Source organism: Mandrillus leucophaeus, unplaced genomic scaffold (assembly GCF_000951045.1).
Source record: "Mandrillus leucophaeus isolate KB7577 unplaced genomic scaffold, Mleu.le_1.0 Scaffold100, whole genome shotgun sequence".
NCBI lineage: Eukaryota > Metazoa > Chordata > Mammalia > Primates > Cercopithecidae > Mandrillus > Mandrillus leucophaeus.
Genome location: NW_012098099.1, coordinates 5,485,000 through 5,504,285, shown reverse-complemented (window position 1 = coordinate 5,504,285; position 19,286 = coordinate 5,485,000). Strand labels below are relative to the sequence as shown.

General features: G+C 40.4%; 1 protein-coding gene across 5 annotated transcripts in view; it reads left to right on the top strand.

Moving 5' to 3' along the window:
• Window positions 1-19,286, top strand: part of NPSR1 (neuropeptide S receptor 1) — a 284,313-nt gene that overhangs the window by 241,695 nt on the left and 23,332 nt on the right. For 3 of the 5 annotated variants that reach the window (XM_011973102.1, XM_011973089.1, XM_011973111.1), the window contains 2 exons: window positions 1,421-1,507; window positions 5,010-5,190. In XM_011973102.1, the coding sequence (XP_011828492.1) occupies window positions 1,421-1,507; window positions 5,010-5,190 (268 nt within the window). Of the gene's footprint in view, window positions 1-1,420; window positions 1,508-5,009; window positions 5,191-6,095; window positions 6,558-19,286 lie in introns of those variants that run through there. The other 2 variants (XM_011973119.1, XM_011973094.1) reach the window with 1 other exon arrangement.

Sequence of the window (19,286 nt, the reverse complement as noted above, 5' to 3'; positions counted from 1 at the left end):
ATGAGTTTTGGCAGAGTCATTCAAACCATAGCAGCATCTCGCTCATCTCAACCAGTTTTATGGAGAGTGTGTGATCTTTCGTGCTGGATTGAAAATTATTAGAGAACAAGTACTATATTTCAGGCCTTCTAGTCAGTCCTTATCTCTTAGCAGACGTGCTATACTTCGGGGGTTGGGCTAAATCAGATTGGAGGTGGGATTGAATGAATATTGCAAAGGTAAACATCTGACTGGTTTCCATGGGCATTAAAATAAATTTCAAACGTGAGAGCTGGGCAGTGCAGTGAAGACAATAGAGCACATCAGTTTGTCTTTCTAGTGCACAACTGCCCTACTCCAGGTGACTTTTTGGATGCCCTGAGTGGGCCTCTGACCAGGGCCACCACTAGGGTTGTGCCCACTGAGCCTCACTGGGTGGCTCCTGGCTGAGAGGTGTGTGTGGCTGGCATCCTCTTCATATTTCCCTCACTGAGTGTGTGCCCTAGGCAGGCCTGTGCTTATCAGAGAAAGGGCCCCTTTTCCGAAATTTCACAAAGGTGGCATATGGGCTGGTGGAAGCCCTGACACTAAAAACTCTTCCATGAGGAAAGGGACAGCACATCTGACATTTTTATTCCCAAATTTATAGGTAATCAGTCCTTTAACTAAGGCTTATTGCACTGGATCCTGCCTAGCCTATCCTATCACTTTGTTTTGCCACTGCTTGACTAGTGAGAGGTGGTTATTGATTCATTCAACATATTTGTGTTAGTCACTGAATATGTGTATAGGCTACAGGAGTGCAAAAAACAAAGCCCCTGTCCTCATCAAGCTTGTATTCTAGTAGATCCTTATATTCACCCCTCAGTGTTCACCATCAGACAACAGCCACATACAAAACAAAATGTATATCCAAGCTCCTGTTTTGGAGAGTTCTGATACCCCTGTTTTGAGCTTTACTTGAGTGTTTTTTGTTTTGTTTTGGTTTTGGTTTTTTTTTTCTTTTTCTTTTTTTACAAATGTATTTGTCTGGGGCAATCATTTTAGAAAATAACTTTGCCTAGGTTGCTAAAGTGGTTGCATGGGTGTCTCAGCATAGCCAGGGCTCAGAGAGTAGTGCTCCTCAGGGAAGACCTCAATTCCTGCATGGTCACATGGTCGAATTTCAGCTACAGCTGTTCAGACCATCTGACCAAGTCTGTTGAGACAGTCTGAGCATTCCATACCATTTGCATGTAATATTAAGGTATAAACTGAGCATTCTCCAGAAACCAGCCGAGAACCATCTTTAATCTAAAAATTTCCAAGGAGGGCCATCTGGGCATAAATGCACAGGATATAAGTGAAAACTGGAGTCTAACCTTTAATGTTCCTATTGGCAGAAACAGAAACTGTCACATCTTGAACACTTCATCTTACTATCCCCCTCTTGTATCTACAGATGGAAAACTGTGCAGCAGCTACAACCGAGGACTCATCTCGAAGGCAAAAATCAAGGCTATCAAGTATAGCATCGTCATCATTCTTGGTAAGCTATGTCCCTCCTTGAGCTGTAAAGTGGTATGAACATCCCAAAAGCAAGCTTGCTCCTGGGACTTGGTGGCAGAAAGGAATTTGCCAATGGGCACTTCTACATTGGTCTGATTGGAAAGGAATGTGTGAAACTCATCAGCCCATTCATGGTTCCTTCAAGGGCTCACATTTGGTTCTTAATCGCTCTCCTTATGAATACAGCTGCCTGCCAAGGCTATGGGTTGAATAATTTGGAGAAAATCTGATTAGGAACTAGCTGAAGCGGATGCTCACATCACCTGCTAACTCAGTCACTTCCTTGAAGACACTCTCTTCCCCAAGGCTGGAGTTCACAAGCAAAAAGAAGATAGAAGCGGCTTTCCACCTTTTCTGAATATTTAACGTTAGGTTCACTACAAATTTCTCCCTTATGGCACCTTACCTGCCCTTCCACCCTCCTGTCTTCTGCCCTTTCCTTTTCCTTTCTCTCTACTCTTAAGACTCATAAAGTCACCTTGCACTATTTCCTGTCTGAAATACTCTGCTCTCTGGTGGTGATCTGACTTACTTCCTAACCTCATTTGTTCCCCAACAATGCCACCTCCCTGAGGGCTCCTTGACAAGTCTTTTTAATATCCTTTTTCTAGTCTACTCTGTCTTACTTTTGTTCTCGGTTCTGCCTGGCACTATAGGACATAGACTGATTTTCTTATAGTCTGTCTCTCCTGTTGGAGTAGTGAATCTATGAGGGCAATGACTTTGGCTTTTGTGTTACTTATGTTATCACCAAGACCTAAAATAGGGTCCCCTACACACTGCTCAATTAACATTTGTTGAATGAATGAATGAATGAATGAATGAATGAAAATATGCAAGAAGGAAAGGGATTTGTACTATTTTCTTTTTTATTTAGCTTACATATCACCTCTTTGCCCCTCTGGCAGCTCTTGGAAGCTCTGAGGAAGCATAGCTCTCCCATTAGCTACATGTCAAAGCACCAGAACAGTCTTCTCACCTTTCTAAAATGCAACTGCAAAATGCCAAACAGACCACACACAGCATGACTCAGCCAGCAGGACGTAGGCACAAAACAGCATTGCAGGCGGAACTGGGATAAAACATTTACAACCCACCGGGGCTCAAAAACTTTGTCAGAGGCTTCTGAAGCAGATCAAAGACTCCTCTGTCTTCTCAGATAGTCAGAACGACAGATGCACGTTCCCTGGATGTTGAGTTGGAATATGTTATGTTTACAAGTATGTCCCAGAGCCAACATAGCCCTTTGTCATCAGCAGCCATACACCAAGGCCATGTGGGATCCCTTCAGTCAGCAAGCAGAGATACCTACTAGAGGGTCAGCAAATGTCGACAGCCCTATCAGACCAAAAGGGCACTTTCTATAGCAAACGCTTTGTAATGTCCCTTTCCCATCTTGAAATAAAATGCCTACTTATACTACCTACCATGATAATTAAAACGTTAATATATTGCCAAAAAATAATACAAAGGAGGAATAAAAAAATAATCTAAAATAAAACAATACTATTTTTTAATTAATTAAAATTTATACCAATTTTAATGTGTAAAAGCATAAGCACAGCTACACTAGAAGAATAATGAAGTAGTCACACCTACACCTTGACATAATAACAGCTACCATGAAAACCAGTACAGGTGTATTTTCATGGAGACATAAAAAAATGTAAGCAGTATTGCTGTCAGTGACTTGATTTTCTGAGCTGGCAAAAAGAAAAAATCCTTGTAAAATTTTGAATTAAACAAAGTAATGTTTCCTCCATTTACAACAGAATTGCGTTTCTACAAATTTCAATATTTATTTAATCTGTGTTTATGTGTAAAACAAAGTCAAGTTTCTAGACTGGGATAACTATACAGAAGTTTCTCTTCTACATGAATGGGTATTCAAAGTAGATACAAATCTTCGCTGGCTGGGCTGCCTGTACCATGCCAGAGAACTGGTATCCCTGTGACAACCAGAATCCTCCAACCCCACATATACACACATGCAGACACACAAGCTCACAAGGCCATTTGCCCTGCTTAGTGCCCCAGATACTGTTCAGGGCCAGTGTTTGGGTTAATTAACCAGGATCCAGAACACTTAGTGGGCTTTGTGTTTGAATTGCTCCACTTTAATACATTGCCAAGGTCTGGGGTCGAGAGGGGAACCATGAGTCAGTTTATCATTCTAAAATTCCCCAACAAGTTACAGAATCCACATTAGAGTTATGGCGGAAAGCTTGTCCCTGCATGCAGACAGCCAAGGAAGCCAAACTTCTACTCTGAGAAAAAAATCTATGGATGAGAAAGTGGGAGAAGGAGAGTGGAGAAGTTATGGCAAGAAGATGAGAGATGTATGTATTTCCAGTCAACTCATGAGTGTTTAGCTCTGTGTCGTAGTCTGTGCTCTCCAGAGGATAATGAGAGAGAGAGGTTTATTAGAAGGGATTGGCCCAGGTAATTACTGAGGCTGAGAATTCCCAAGCGCGCAGTTGGAAGCTGGAGACCCAGGAAAACCAATGGTGTAGGTGCCAGTCCAAGTCTGAGTCCAAAGGTCTGAAAATCAGGAGAGTGGATGGTGTACATTTCAGTTTGATTCCAAGTGTGAAGGCAGAAGACCAATTTCCTAGCTTGAAGACAGGCAAACAGAGTGAATCTTCTTTTACTCAACCTTTTGCTATGACTAAGGCCTTCAACAGATTGGACATGGCCCATGAACAGGGGAGGGCAATCTGCTTTTCTTACTCTACCAGTTCAAATGTTACACTCATCCAGAAACGTCTTCATACGTATCCAGAATAGTGTTTAACCAAACATCTGAGCACTCCGCAGCCCAGTCAAGTAGTCTCAAAACTAGCCATCACACTCTGAATCCCCACCTTTCATCCATTTCTTTTGAGAATTTGGAGCCAAAATTGGGGTCTCATACATGCCAATGGATTTAGAGAAGGGTATAGGGTGGGTGTTTTCTGGAGAGGCCAACTTAGAGGTGAAAGAGAAAATTGAGAACACTGTCATTAAACTGGTGTGTGCTTAGAAAATATTGTGATCACCCCTCCTCCCTGACATAACCTAAAACCAGTAGTCACTATGTGGTCAAAATGCTTCCTGTTCTGTCTTTGCCTAGAGAGTCTTCAAAGTATTTTGCTATTTTTTCCTGATCCCTGTGTTGGATGAGATGGTATGGCCATAGTCACTTGTTCCTGGGGTTTCTATAAGGAATCCACAGCAGTAGAAATTTGACCCTTCTTTACGGACAGAGAAGCTCTACGACCTTTGCTCAGTTTTAGGAACATGTCTGTAAGATGTGTCCATATGTATGTGTGTATGTGTTTAATTGAATGTGACATCAATGCTCTAAACAGCATCCAACCCCAATATTTCTGAGAAATTCCAGGTCCCAAAGAACCTCCCAGGTAAAAGTCCAGTCAGGACCAACCAAAAGAGACCCCTCAACTGTTACCTGCTGTGGTGCTAATGGCTCTCTTCTCCCCCAGCCTTCATCTGCTGTTGGAGTCCATACTTCTTCTTTGACATTTTGGACAATTTCAACCTCCTTCCAGACACCCAGGAGCGTTTCCATGCCTCTGTGATCATTCAGAACCTGCCAGCATTGAATAGTGCCATCAACCCCCTCATCTACTGTGTCTTCAGCAGCTCCATCTCTTTCCCCTGCGGGTAAGGGGAGCTCCTGCATGGGTCAGATACACTGATGGTCATTGCACTGGGATTCCGTCAACACGTGGGTTTCTCACGTCTACACTCTCCAGCAGGTTACAGAATCCCCCTTTTATAGATGAGAGGCTTGAGAGTCAGAAAGATTCCACTAACGTGGCTGATTCAAACCCTGGCCCAGGCCACAGCTGATGTGCTTTTTCCTATACCACAACACCTCGTATAGAAAACACCTTAATCATAACACATCTAGAAGACCTTGCTTGCTTTTGTTCAAAGCATCTTCACATGAATTGCTTCAATACAGTTATACGGCAATAACAGGACATGGAGCCTTATTACCATTTTAGAGATAAACAAAGTGAGTCTTACATGGTTAATGACATCATTGAGGTTATATGAATAATTAGCAGAGCTGAAATTAAATCCCTCCCACAGTTATTGTGATTCTTCTGTTTTTCTGCTGTTTTTCAGTTGTTTTCCTGCATAAGCCACAGAGGGTAGGTGGAGAATTCCATAGGAGATACAAGAGGAGAACAATTTAAGTCTTGGGCTTAATGCCAGTCGGTGAAGTTTATATCTTGCCATTGCTTATTCTTAGCGATGTGTGACCTTGGGCAAGTTATTTAATGTCTATAAACCTCAGCTTCTTCATCTGTAAAACGGGGCTAATAGCAGTGTCTACCTATTGGCCTGTGATGTCTCTGTCCTCTGGGCTCTGGTGCTGACCAGTGAGAAGGAGAGCTGTGAGTCATGGAGAAGGAAGGTCAGGGTATTACATGTAAAGTGCCTGGCACAGTTGTCTGATCTTTAATACAGTTTTTGTAACTATTGTATCTTAACACGTCTACTTCCCTTTTCATTAGGTCAAATTATTTCCCTCCCTGCTTTATTTTGACTTTCTCCAGGGAGCGAAGATCACAGGATTCCAGAATGAAGTTCCGAGAGAGAACCGAGAGGCATGAGATGCAGATTCTGTCCAAGCTAGAATTCATCTAGACCCTAGGACAGTGCCAGTGCTAGGCTGAGCACCATCAACTCTCCCAGGTCCCTGTCACCTGCTTGGGCATGTGCATAAAACTCGAGCCAACTTCATCCCACCCTCGTCATCACCTGGGAGATGCACAAGACAAATGTTCTAATGAGTGCATGCACTGCGTTAAGTATTGGCCAACACGAACTCCCCAGTTACTCATGCCAGCCAGGAAGGAAACACCTTCCTTCCTGACCATTCCCAGCCCTCCTTCCCACTGGCCAGCACCTGAACCCAGTGAACACAGGCATCAGTGGCCCAAGGTCCTGACTTGGAGCCAGTGAGTAGACAGGCAAACAGAGGGGACAAAGGTAGCTGAGTTATACATGAATATTCTCATTACAAAGAAGAAAATAAAAGACTTAATTAAGCCTAGACTTTTTCCCCAGTTTTGGATTGGAGGTTCAGTGCTTGTAGCCAAGAAAGTGTTTGTCCTTGAAATGCCAACAAATTCATTTCCAGGCATTGGCGCTTTGCACCTCTTCTGCAGATAGCCTCAGTTTGCAGATGGGTGTGCTGGCAGCAGCCAAGTACATCTCCTATTCCATCAACAAATGATTTGTGGTAAGGGCATACTGTTGGCCCTCCAGAACAAGGTGAAATGAAGGGATACTGCTTCCGATAGAAAATAAGTTGTGCTCAAAAGCCATGGGCCCCTGACTTCCAGCCTCTGAGAGCTGGTCCCTAGAACACACATGTCCTTGAGGCTTCTTTCTTTCTTTCTTTCTTTCTTTCTTTCTTTCTTTCTTTCTTTCTTTCTTTCTTTCTTTCTTTCTTTCTTTCTTTTCTTTCTTTTCTTTTTATGGAGTCTTGCTCTGTCACCCAGGCTGCAATACAGTAGCACGATCTCGGCTCACTGCAAACTCCACCTCCTGGGTTCACCCCATTCCCCTGCCTCAGCCTCCCAAGTAGCTGGGACCATAGGCGCCCACCACCACGCCTGGCTAATTTTTTGTATTTTCAGTAGAGATGGGTTTTCACCATGTTAGCCAGGATGGTCTTGATCTCCTGACCTTGTGATCTGCCCGCCTCAGCCTCCCAAAGTGCTGGAATTACAGGCATAAGCCACCGTGCCCTTGAGGTTTTCTAAGACCTCTCACTCTGTATTTAACACTTGGGCCACTCTGGGCTCCATTCCTCACACCTCAAGGACAAGTCTTCCTGTTTTTAAATCCCTGAACCCTCTCTTTGGTTAGGAGCTAGGTTCCTGTGGCTTTTCCAGGCTTAATGTTTCTCTAAGCTCTTTATCGTTTTTGCCTGTCGCAGCCTTTGTCTAGCACCTCGGCCGGGAAGTGCTAGTGGGACTTATTTTGACAGGTCTGGAGTTTGGTACTTATGAGCATAATCCAAGTGAAATATGACTAAATGTTTTCTAGTCAATTTCTCCTATCAGATTTTTCCACAAGTGGAAGTGAAATAATTTCATTTGATCATATATACATCCCACCCACGGCTCTGGGATGCACGTGAGCACCTTATTTTAGCTTCACATATATTCTTGACATTAAAATCTCCTTGGCAAAATCCTCCTTCCCCGAATTATTCAGAGCTTAAATCAGTTTTTTTTTTTTTTTTTTTTTTTTTGGCATACTGCTAGTGGAGTCATTAAATTGTTCAGTGTATTTTAATAGCACTCCATTCCTCATTATGGTGTCAACTCCAAGTCTGCATCTTTAAGGTCATATGGGCTTTTTTTTTTTTTTCCATAAACTCTCTTTTCAATTCGATCTGACCTTAAGGAAAGTACCTCTTTAGGAGGAAGTCAGACTCCTCACTCACTATCTCTCTGAGATTTGTTCTCTGAATTTGAGGAGCCTGAATAGTTTTATTTCTACACAACAGTTTTGAAGGCTGTCTCCCTCTCTGTCCAATCAGCTAAACCTGAGCAACAGTGGAAGCTTTGAGCAGCTGAGAAATGCTTTTCAACATTTCACTTTAAATCAAGATGTGCCACAGAAGACCCACGGAACTGTTGCTAAAATAGCTGCCTGCACAGCAGCCAATTAACAGAGCAAAATCTGGCAGATGTCCTACATGGCAAAACAGGAGGACCAGGTTCTCTTGACAGAAGCTTTCAATCTTTGTCAAGTCTGGTCTGCAAAATACATTACATGCCTACCTCATCCACTGGTAAGGTCTCAAAGTGAAGGAGAGAGTGGAGTGAGGGGCGTTGTGATCTGTAGAAACTGTGAACATGATTTTGTAGTTGTTGTGATGCTGTCTCTCTCATTTCCTGAGAAGACTGGAGATCAGTAAGATAAGTGTACAGGTTGCTGCAGGATAATCTACCATTTAAATGAAACTTGCTTTATATTGGTATGGATTCTGGAATTGTCATTTCCAGATGTATTTGCTGAGCTTGGGGAAACATGATGTAACTGGTAATTGGCCGGGTGCGGTGGCTCATGCGTGTAATCCCAGCACTTTGGGAGGCTGTGGTAGGCAAATTACGAGGTCAGGAGATGGAGACCGTCTTGGCTAACACAGGGTGAAACCCTGTCTCTATTAAAAATACAAAAAAAAAATTAGCCAGGCATGGTGGCGGGCGCCTGTAGTCCTAGCTACTTGGGAGGCTGAGGCAGGAGAATGGCGTGAACCCGGGAGGCGGAGCTTGCAGTGAGCCCAGATCATGCCACTGCACTCCAACCTGGGTAACAGAACGAGACTTCATCAAAAAAAAGAAAGAAAAAGGAAAAAGAAGGAAAGGACTGGTAATTAATAGTCTTGTGACCTTGAACAAATCATTTCACACCTCTGGGCATCAACGGTCTCATCTGCAAGATGGGGACAAAGTCAGGCTGGAGCAGAGGATCTTGGTGGTTCTTCCCAGACACAGGCTCTGAGATTGTGTCCAGACAGTGAGAGCTTCTAGAATTCTTTCCCCAGGGGACCAATGACTCAGTGACTTAATGCTGAGTCATTTGCCCTTTAGAGGTGTGACTTCCCTATCTATCACTATGAATGCAGAGAAATATCATTTCCCAACTGAGAAATGCAGTTTGAGCTCTTGGAGAAAATTAGAAGCTTAGTGCTGTGACGTTACTGTTTGTAGCCTTTGATGCCCATGTGGAATCAGAGAAGCCAGCAGGATGATACCTAAAATAAAGGTGCTTACTTCCTGCACCAAGATGTGGAAAAGTCTATGGTTACATTATTGCATGGCATCAGGGACAGGAGAAAATTTAGGAGAGCCGGAGTAGGTGTGCTTACTATATTCAGCCATACTATAGAAAATAAGTGTCTCCACTTTACTGAACTAAATTAAACATGAATGGTAAAAACTTCTCTACTTGCAGGGTGCATGTGGAACATAATTTAGTTGAAGTTTACTTTCACTAAGGAACATCTCCCACCTTTTTCCCCAGAAAATGATAACACCTTTTTAATGACTTTCATTTGTGGATAATCAGGAGAAAAAAAAGTGTCCCTTTTAAATCAGCCCAACACACAGCTTAAACTTCCTAGCTTCATTTAGAAAATTCTGTATACTCATATATAGAAATGACCTTGCCTCTTCCAACTGCATTCACAGTGTCAGTCAGAAAAGGCCACAAGCCTGAGTCTGAGAGAAAAAAGGAAAACAAAAATGTCTTTAGCAGGAAATAAAGTGACTCTGCTCTTCTAGAATTATCTTAGGTGAGCTACAGACCTGCTGGCAACTCCAATTTTTTCATCATCATTTGAACATACCTCATCTTATGTGCAGATCGACTAGTGTTCCCTGAAGCTTTCCAATTGCATTTAATTGAAGGGACACCGTTGTAACTGTTTAGGTGCCAATCTCTGTGTTTTTGGAAACATGAAAAACTCATGCCTCATTTCTCTGCAATTGCATTTTAAGAATACATCATCCGCAACAGGCTGGTCCAGTTAACATTTTAAAAGTGCAATTCCAGGCTTACAGAATGTTCAAGTGGATAGAGTCTTATATCATCCAGTCTAATGGTTTTCAGATTGCTCAGAGACTCCAAAGCTGTTCCAAGGAGGTGACTCAATATTAATATTTTTACAGAGCTGGGCATGGTGGCTCACGCCTGTAATCCCAGCACTTGGGAGGCCAAGGAGGGCGGATCACCTAAGGTCAGGAGTTCGAGATCAGCCTGGCCAACATGGTGAAACCGCATCTCTACTAAAAAAAAAACAAAAATTAGCTGGGTCTGGTGGCGGGCCGCCTATAATCTCAGCTACTTGGGAGGCTGAGGCAGGAGAATCACTTAAACCCAGGAGGAGGAGGTTGCAGTGAGCCAAGATCTCACCATTGCACTCTGGCCTGGGCAACCAGAGGGAAACTCTGCCTGAAAAAAAAAAAATTTCTTACACACAACAACAGCATAGCATAGAAATCAAGAGGCAACTAAACATAGTTAAATAGTTTCAAGTTCCTTAAATTATCTTGCATGCAAAACGTGGATTAAGATTAGTCATTGATGCGCCAAGAATGCATGTTACAATTTCAGGGTCATCACTAAAATAATAGAAATGCAAGAATAAATATCTTTCAGACTAAAAAAGAAGGAAAGCTGAGTGACAAGTTACTCAAATAATTTGAAAGAAAGCAAGAAAAGAGAGAAACAGGGACATAAAACAGCTGGGATAAACAGAAAACACATAGGAAGATGGTGGATTTTTTTTACCCAAACTTACTAGTAATTGTAAGTGCAAAGAGATTAAATGCCCCAGTTAATCATCAAAGACTGTCAGACTGATTTTTAAAAAACTAAATAACTGTCTGTTGTTTACAAAAGGCATGCCTAAAACCCAGGGATACAGAAAGTTTGAAAATCAAAGAATGGATCCAGGTATTCCATGGAAACTGTAGCTAAAAGAAAGCTGGTAAGGCTATATTAATAAAGACTAAATGCACTTTAAGGCAAAAAAGAATTAGTAGAATTAAACAGGGACACTTCATAATGATAAACATTTTAGTTTAATAAGATGAAGTAATAATTCTAAATTTCCATGCATTTAAAAACATGGCCTCAAAATATACACTTCTAAAAGTTGTCAGAACTATAAAATAAATAGAAAAATTCACAACCATAATAGGGAATTTTATCACACTTAATGCCAGCAATTAAAGCAGACAAAAATCAGAAATGATCTGAATAATTTGAAAAACATGAATAACACAGGTAGAGTACTTTGCTTTACCACCCCTGAATAGACATTTTTTTCAAACACACATGAAGCAGTTACCAAAGTTGACCACACGCCAGGTCATAAAACAAGCTTCAACATTTCCACGAGATTGAATTCATATAGTCTGGTTTTTCTGATCACGCTGTAATTATGCTAGAACTCAAGAGTAAGAGGTTAACTAGAAAATTCTGATAGGTTTGGAAATGAGGAAATACACTTCTGAATAACTTATTGCCAAAGAGGAAAGTTTATGAAAACTAGAAAACAATTTTACTGAATGCTAATGAAAGTATTATGTATTAAATGTATGGGATACAAGTAAAACAATACTTAAAGAAAAAAGAGAAGGATTAAAAATCAATAAACAAATTATCTATCTTATGAAGTTAGAAAAATTTACCAAATTAAACTCAAGGGAAGTAGAAAGAATAAAATAATAAGAATAGGAGTCAAATTAATGAAGTTAGAAACAAACATAACAAAAAGCCTCAACAAAGATCAAATTTTGTTCTTGAAAAAAATTAAATTAATAAACCTCTGGTGAGACTGATCAAAGGAAGAAAAAGAGAGAAGGCACAAATAAACATTTTTTTTTAAAGGATATCACTATAGATCCTGGAGTCAATCAAAAGATAATAAAAGGATATTACAATCAAGTTTATGTCAAAACAAATTGAAAATATACATAAATGGGAAAACATGTAATTGACCCAAGAAGAAACAAAATCAGAATAGTAGCATAACTGCTAAAGAAAGAGAATGTCTTCATTGGTGAGCTCTACCAAAATTTAAGGACAAAGCAACACCAATTTTACAGTCTTCAGTAAAATAGAAAAAGTGTGACTTTTCAGATTATTTATGAGGCTAATGAAACCTCAATACCAAACACTACAAAGGCATTACAAGAAAAAAATTGCAAGTCAATTTTGCCATGAAAATACATGCAAAAATTCCAAAAACAAAAATTACCAATCAAGTGCAACAAAACATAACAAGGCTAACATATATGACAAAACTAGTTTCATTCCCTGTTGGCTTACCATTAGAAAATCACTCAACTCATTACATTAATAGATTACAGGATAAAACAATTTATTAACTCAATGGATGCAGAAAAAAAGTTTGATAAATTTTTTTGACCTCCAATTATGATAAAAGATTTTCACAAACTTGGGATAGAAGAGAATTTCTTAAACCTTCAAGTTTATCTGCAAGAAAGCTACAGAAAACCTATACTTAATGGTGAAGCTTTGAAGATGTTCCTTTTGAAATAAAGAATGAGTAAAGAATGCCAGCATCATCACTTCTATTCAACATTGTAAGAGATCCTAGCCAATGCAGTAAAACAAGAAAAAAAAAACAAGATAAAAGGTATATGGATTCCAAATGAATAATAAAAACTGACATTATAGATATAAATATCTAGCTGAATATCCAAAATAATATACAGATAAATTATTTGAATAAATCAAAAAGCTTAATAAGGCTGCAGGATACAAAAATCAATATTTCCACATGGCAGCAATAAATAAAAAATATAATTTTTAAAGTTTTGTAGCAATGAAGGGAAAGCTTCCTTTTTGCCCTTGGAGGCTTCACTGCAAAATCAAGTCATAAAAAGGCAGATAAATAAGATGAAAAGCATATAAATTAATTAATCCTATGCACTCAGGGAAAATCAGAGTAATTGACCAATACTTCAATGGGTACAGATGCTTGTAGAGCCTTCTTCTTAGGGGAAAGGGAGATGGGGAAGTGTGGATGATTTCAGGGGAATAATAAATGATTTTTAGGAGTTTGCTGGGCTTGAAGAAAACAATGGTCCAGGACAGAGTCTGTTGGACTCACAGAGCAGACTTTTGCTTGTGATAAAAGACTGTCCAGGTTTGTTCATAGACTTTAGTCTTCCTTCTTGTGATATGGTTCAGTTAATGAAAACTCAGGAAAGGGACCAGAAGTCACTGTTTTCTTCTTTGGTAAGTCTAGAATTAGGCAGATAAGGAAACTTCAGGATTGAGAGGCAGGAGGAGGGAGAGGAGAAACAATTGTTCCCCCTGGTAAGAGAACAGTTTCCCTGGTAAAAGAACCAGTCTTTATGTAGATGGGGCGGGGGGAAATCTCTTTTAGCATCTGCTGATCTCTAAGGGACTTTAATTCAAAATACTCATTACAATACCATGAAGCCATATTTTAGGGTAAAGTTCCATGAGCTCCTGCATTCGTTATTTACAATAGCATTAAAAAATGAAATTTGTAGGAGTAAATTTATAAAAGGTATGTAAATCTCTATGGAGAAATCATTATACTATTGAGATATATTCTAAAAACTAATGAAATGCAGAACTATATCATGACTATTGTTTGGAAACTGAATATCCTAAGATGATCAATTTTCAAATCGATCTCTGAAGATTCAGTAGAATGCCAAAGCCCCAAGAGGAATTTGGTCGAACTTGATAAGCTGTCTCTAAAATTTATACAGAAATGCAAAGGGCCAAGAATAGTCACGACACTATTGACTCAAAAGGAAAAAAAATGGGACAGCCTAACTGACCACATATCAAACTTACCATGAAAGAATAATAATGAAAGCTGTGGTATGGGCGCTAAAGTAGACAACTTAGCAAATGGAATAGAAAAGGAGTTCAGGGAAAGATGCCCACATATAGGTAAACTTGATTTGTTTCAGAGGTAACATTGCAAAGCAGTAAGGAAAGGGTGTTCTTTTCAATTATATAAAAAACTAGACATTTATGTGGGAGAAAATTTAAATGAAAACCTACTGGATTACATGTAAAATTGGTTCCAGGTGGATTATAGATCTAAATTCACAAGACAATACAACATTGAAAAAATAATATGAGGGAATAGCCTTAAAGATTTCAGGGGAGGGAAAGAGCTCTTAAACAAAACACAAAACCACTGTACTCAAGAAGGAAAATATTGATATATTTAATTACCTAAAACTAGAAATTTCTGTTCAACAAAGTATATTAAAAATGTGAAAAGACAAGCTATAGAAGGGAAAATGACATTTGCAAAATATATAACTGACCAACATCTAGTATTTGTGATGCATAAAAACTACTGCAAATCAGTAAGAAAAAGATTTTAAAAGACAATAGAAGACATAGAAAAGTAAGCAAGAATTAACTTCAGAAAAGAGGTTATTCAAATATGGACAACAAACATATGAAAAGGTGCTTAATCTCATTAAAAAGCAAGGAAAAGTAAATTAAATAACAATGATATATGAGCATGCATATTGGCATAACTTAAAACCTTTGACAATATCAAATGTTGATGAGGATGTAGGGCATCAGAAATGCTTATCTGATGTGGACTGGAGAATAATTAGTACAACTACTGTGGAAAATTACATGCCTTAAACTAGTAAAACTAAGGATTTGTGTTTCCCATGACTTTGAAATTCCACACTGAGTACACACACTTCAGAACTGTGAATTATGTGCACCATAATAGATATGAAAAAATATTCATAATAGCACTAATTACAAGAGCCTCAAATTGGAGGCAAAACAAATGCCCATTAGCAGTAGAATAGATAAATAAATTACGGTATATTTCACACAATGAAATACTTTACAGCAACACAAAAAATGAAGAAACTGCATATACTTGCAGTAACATAAAAAAGCCTTTAAAAACATAATATAAAGGTCAAAGACAGAGACACCAAAGATACCATATGATCTCATTTACATGAAATTCAAAACTAGCCAAAATTAAATGATCATATTTGGCAGTGCACACATAGGTAATTGTATTGGTCCGTTTTTCACACTGCTGATAAAGACATACCCAAGACTAGGCAATTTACAAAAGAAAGAGGTTTATTGGACTTACAGTTCCACATGGCTGGGGAGGCTTCACAATCATGGCAGAAGGCAAGGAGGAGCAAGTCACATCTTACGTGGATGGCAGCAGGCAAAGAACAAGCTTGTGCAGAGAAACTCCCATTTTTAAAACCATCAGATCTCGTGAGACTCATTCACTATCACGAGAACAGCATAGGAAAGACCCGTCCCCGTGATTCAGTCATCTCCCGCTGGGTCCCTTCCACAACAAGTGGGAATTATGGGAGCTACAAGATGAGATTTGGGTGGGGACACAGAGCCAAACCCTAACAGTGATAAAACTCTAAAGCAAAGCAGGAAATCACTTTTTTATAAGAATCCAGATTGAAATATCTTTGTGGGGAGAGGGGGGAGATGTACAGAGAAGGGCTGGCAGAGTCTCTTTTTTGCTCTAGGTGGCAGGTTCAAGGGTGTTTATTTTGGAAGCAGTGCAGAGAAGGGAGCCAGACTAGAAACGGAGGTGATCAACTGGGTCTCGGTTACACACAGAAAACAGCAGAGACAGCTGAAAGATCCTTCTCTGTGTTCAGAGCCATCATCTATCATTAGCATCCAGTGACAGCAGGAATATTGATGCCAATATTTTTCAAAGTCTGCAGAAACGACTTGGCTCCTCCACAGAGCCTTGTGAGTCAGATCAGAAGAAATCAATATCCATCTTCTGTTCTCTTCTTGCCTGCCGAGGGGACCTGGAATCCTTAAGCGTTTGCTTCTGGTTTCCCACTTCAATATTCATCCAAAGAGTCTCCTCCTGCTTGTCCTCATTCTTTCTGCCCTTCCTTGTCCCCCAGGGTGGAGATCTCAAGTGTATGATACCCCACTATGCGGTGATGTTAGCCCCAGAGCACAGCTGAACACAGCATTCCTCAGGAAAGGATTCATCCTCTATATAGGAACACTGGAGATACTGCTGCCCTAACCCCAAAGAACTAATCACCAAAGCTTGGGACTTTGGGCCCACGGTAGGCAACTGGAAGAGCTATTTGGGGCAAACAGTGTAACTCAAACATCATCATAACTATCTGACAGACTTTAAGTAGGCCAATCCAATGTTCTCAAACCTGGCTGCATCACGAATCACTCAAGGAATTTATTTTTTATCCAGATTTCTGAACCCCCAACCCCAGAGATTCTGACTTACTGGGTTCTGGGTAGAACATGGAAATCTGTATTTATAGCAACTCACCCAGGTGATTCATCCAGGTGGCTCTGGTGCAGCTCTTCAATGGGCTCGTACTTAGGAGCATCCCAGGGGTCAGAGCTCAAGTACCTCATGGCCAGGAACTGTGTAGGCCTCCTTTGCTTACATCTAAGTGGTTTCCCCTGGTCCAACCAGAACACAAATGTTATCTCCTAAGAGTCCAACTTTGTCACTTCTAACCATCTAGATATCTGCTGGTAAACTCAAGACATCTCTAATTCTTCCTCTTTCCACTAGATACTAAATGCATTTTTTTCACATGAAGATATACTTTAATGTAGTTAAGCATGCATATAAATGCCCAAATGAGAGCCAAGTTGGGAAATATGGCCATGTGTTGATGTGATGTCTTAGAACAAGGAAGGACACCTCTGCGGAGGTGTTTTGAGGGCTACACCAACATGCTGATGTGATACCTTATCAAAGCACTCTAGAGCAGCCATTCTTAAATATTTTGGCCTCACAAAGACCAAAAAATTCCTTTATGATTGCTTATGTGTATTGTATGCATTGATGTTTACATGGATTTTACAATCCAATCGTGTTAAAAATTAAAACTGAAAAAAATTTGTTTATAAATCATTTACAAAGAATAAACTCACTGTATTAACATAAATATCTTTTATATGAAAATAACTATTTTCAACAAAATTTAGTGAGAAAAGTGACATTGTTTTAACTTTATGCAAATCTCTTTAAGTTTGACTTAATAGAAAACAGATTTTCATATCTTCTGCATTCAATCTGTTGCACTATGCTGTTTTGATGGAAATATATAAGAAAAATCAGTCCTCACAAATATGTAGTTAGAAAAACAGATTTTAATCTGCTTCTGCACTTAATCTGTTGCATTATAACATGCCATGTAACCTCTGGAAAATTCCACTCTACTCATGACAGAACGAAAATGAAAAAGGCAAGTAACATTTTAGTACTGTTATAAAATGAGTTTTGACCTCACAGACCCCCAAGATTCTCAGAGTTGGCCCCTCCTTCCCCACTCTCCCCACTCCCATCCTAGTTCTGGACCATGCTTTGGAGACTGAAGACTACTTCTTCAAAGAAAAACAGTGTGCTCCTTTCTATGCCAATAGACAGCCATTGCTGTAACACTGTTCTCTTGAATGCAAAGCTGAGGCAGGTGAGGCGGGCAAGCTAAGGGACCGTTTGCATCCATTTGCAGAGCTAGTGAAAGTGATAACTATAGCCAGTGCTGATTGAGGCTTCGTTCCAGGCAACAAACACCTCAGCAGGTTCACCTGGTGATTAAACCCGCCTCTGCGGGGGCAAGAGCCTGATGCCCTACTCACACTGGGGACAGATGATTGCTTGAATTGAGGAAGAGAATAGTCAAGATTCACCTCAAAGTCGATGGCATTTGCCAGGGTTCTGAGTTTGAGCAACAAACAGCACTCACGTTTGTCAGAATGAGCTTCTGAGCCACCTCCCCATGAACTTGAGCACTTCCCCCTCTGAGAATATGTTTCCCCCAGATATCTGCTTGTCCAACATCCTTGCTTTCCTCGAATCTTTGCCCACATAGTACTTTCTAAGAGAGGCCCACCCAGACTACATCATTTAATACTGCAGCTGCCAGCCCAGCAATCCAGATGCCCGACCATCCGGCATTTTTCTTTTGTAGTAGTATGTGTTGCTTTTTAACATACTGTACAATGTGCTTATGGGCTATGTTTATTGTTTATTGTTGATATTTCCCATGAGACAAAGATCTTTGTTTTATTCAATGGTGTATTCCCAAGGACAGAACCACACCCAAAATTGAGTAGGTACCAATAAATATTAACTCAATGAATGCACAGGTAATGTTTACACATGGAGGGGCAGAGGAGAACATCAGCTTCCTGTAAGCAGCCTACTCCCAAGAGAAGGGGAAGGCAGAGCTGAACATGCTTGGTTTATTCTCTGCAAATTCATGATGCATGGTTCAGCCATTCCTTTTCATCAGAGTGATTGAAGGGCAAATAGGAATTGGGAATGCGACATCTCCACAGTGAAAGAAGACATCAGGAATGGAAAAGAAGAACCCACCCCAATATCCCCAACTGTTTGTTATTAACTCATTTTTACTTAGCTCCTAAGCCCATGCTCAGTTTAAGCCTGTGGTGATCCTCAGAGATCAGAAGTTCCAGCGAGAGCATTCTGCTCCCTCTTCAACAGGCACTCCCCCAGTGCCAACCATTGCACCTGTGCCCTTTATTTCCCTATTGTTTATCAGCTCCAAAGCCACCCTTCTGCTCCCTTCTCTTGATGGTGGGGTGAGTACTTTGCAAACCGAATTTCTCAGACTACCTCAATCATTGACTTCCTGTCCCAAAAGGAAATAGGCAGGAGACTGGGAGCAAGCAAGAACATAATTGCAGTGAAGGAGGTTGGGGATGGCAGTGGACAGTTCTTCCTCCAAGCCCCAGCCTTGCCATCTTGTCAGTTACTAGCAGCATCCAGACACTATTTGTCCTCAGTTGCATGGCGCTCACCCCCAGAGTCCCAGCATCAGCCCTGGGGCCTCCTCTGAACTCTTAGGATAAATCTACCCTTTACTTTTTTTTCCTCCAGTCTTAGGAATATTAGCAGCTTTCTGCAGTTAGCCCTTCTATGTTACTCCTCCTTCCTGCTCTTTCAGTCCTCCAATAGCCATGGGATCAGCTCCCTGCATTGAGTCTCTCTATCTGAAATACCTTTCTTTCTTTTTCCTTGCCTTTCCTTGCCTGGGTGGATCCTAACTCATACAGCTTCTCTGTAGGTACTTTTGGGAACATCAGTGGACAAGTTAAAATTCAACCCCGGGGAGCTCTGATGTGGGTCAGAAAATTTACTAATTAAATTTCTA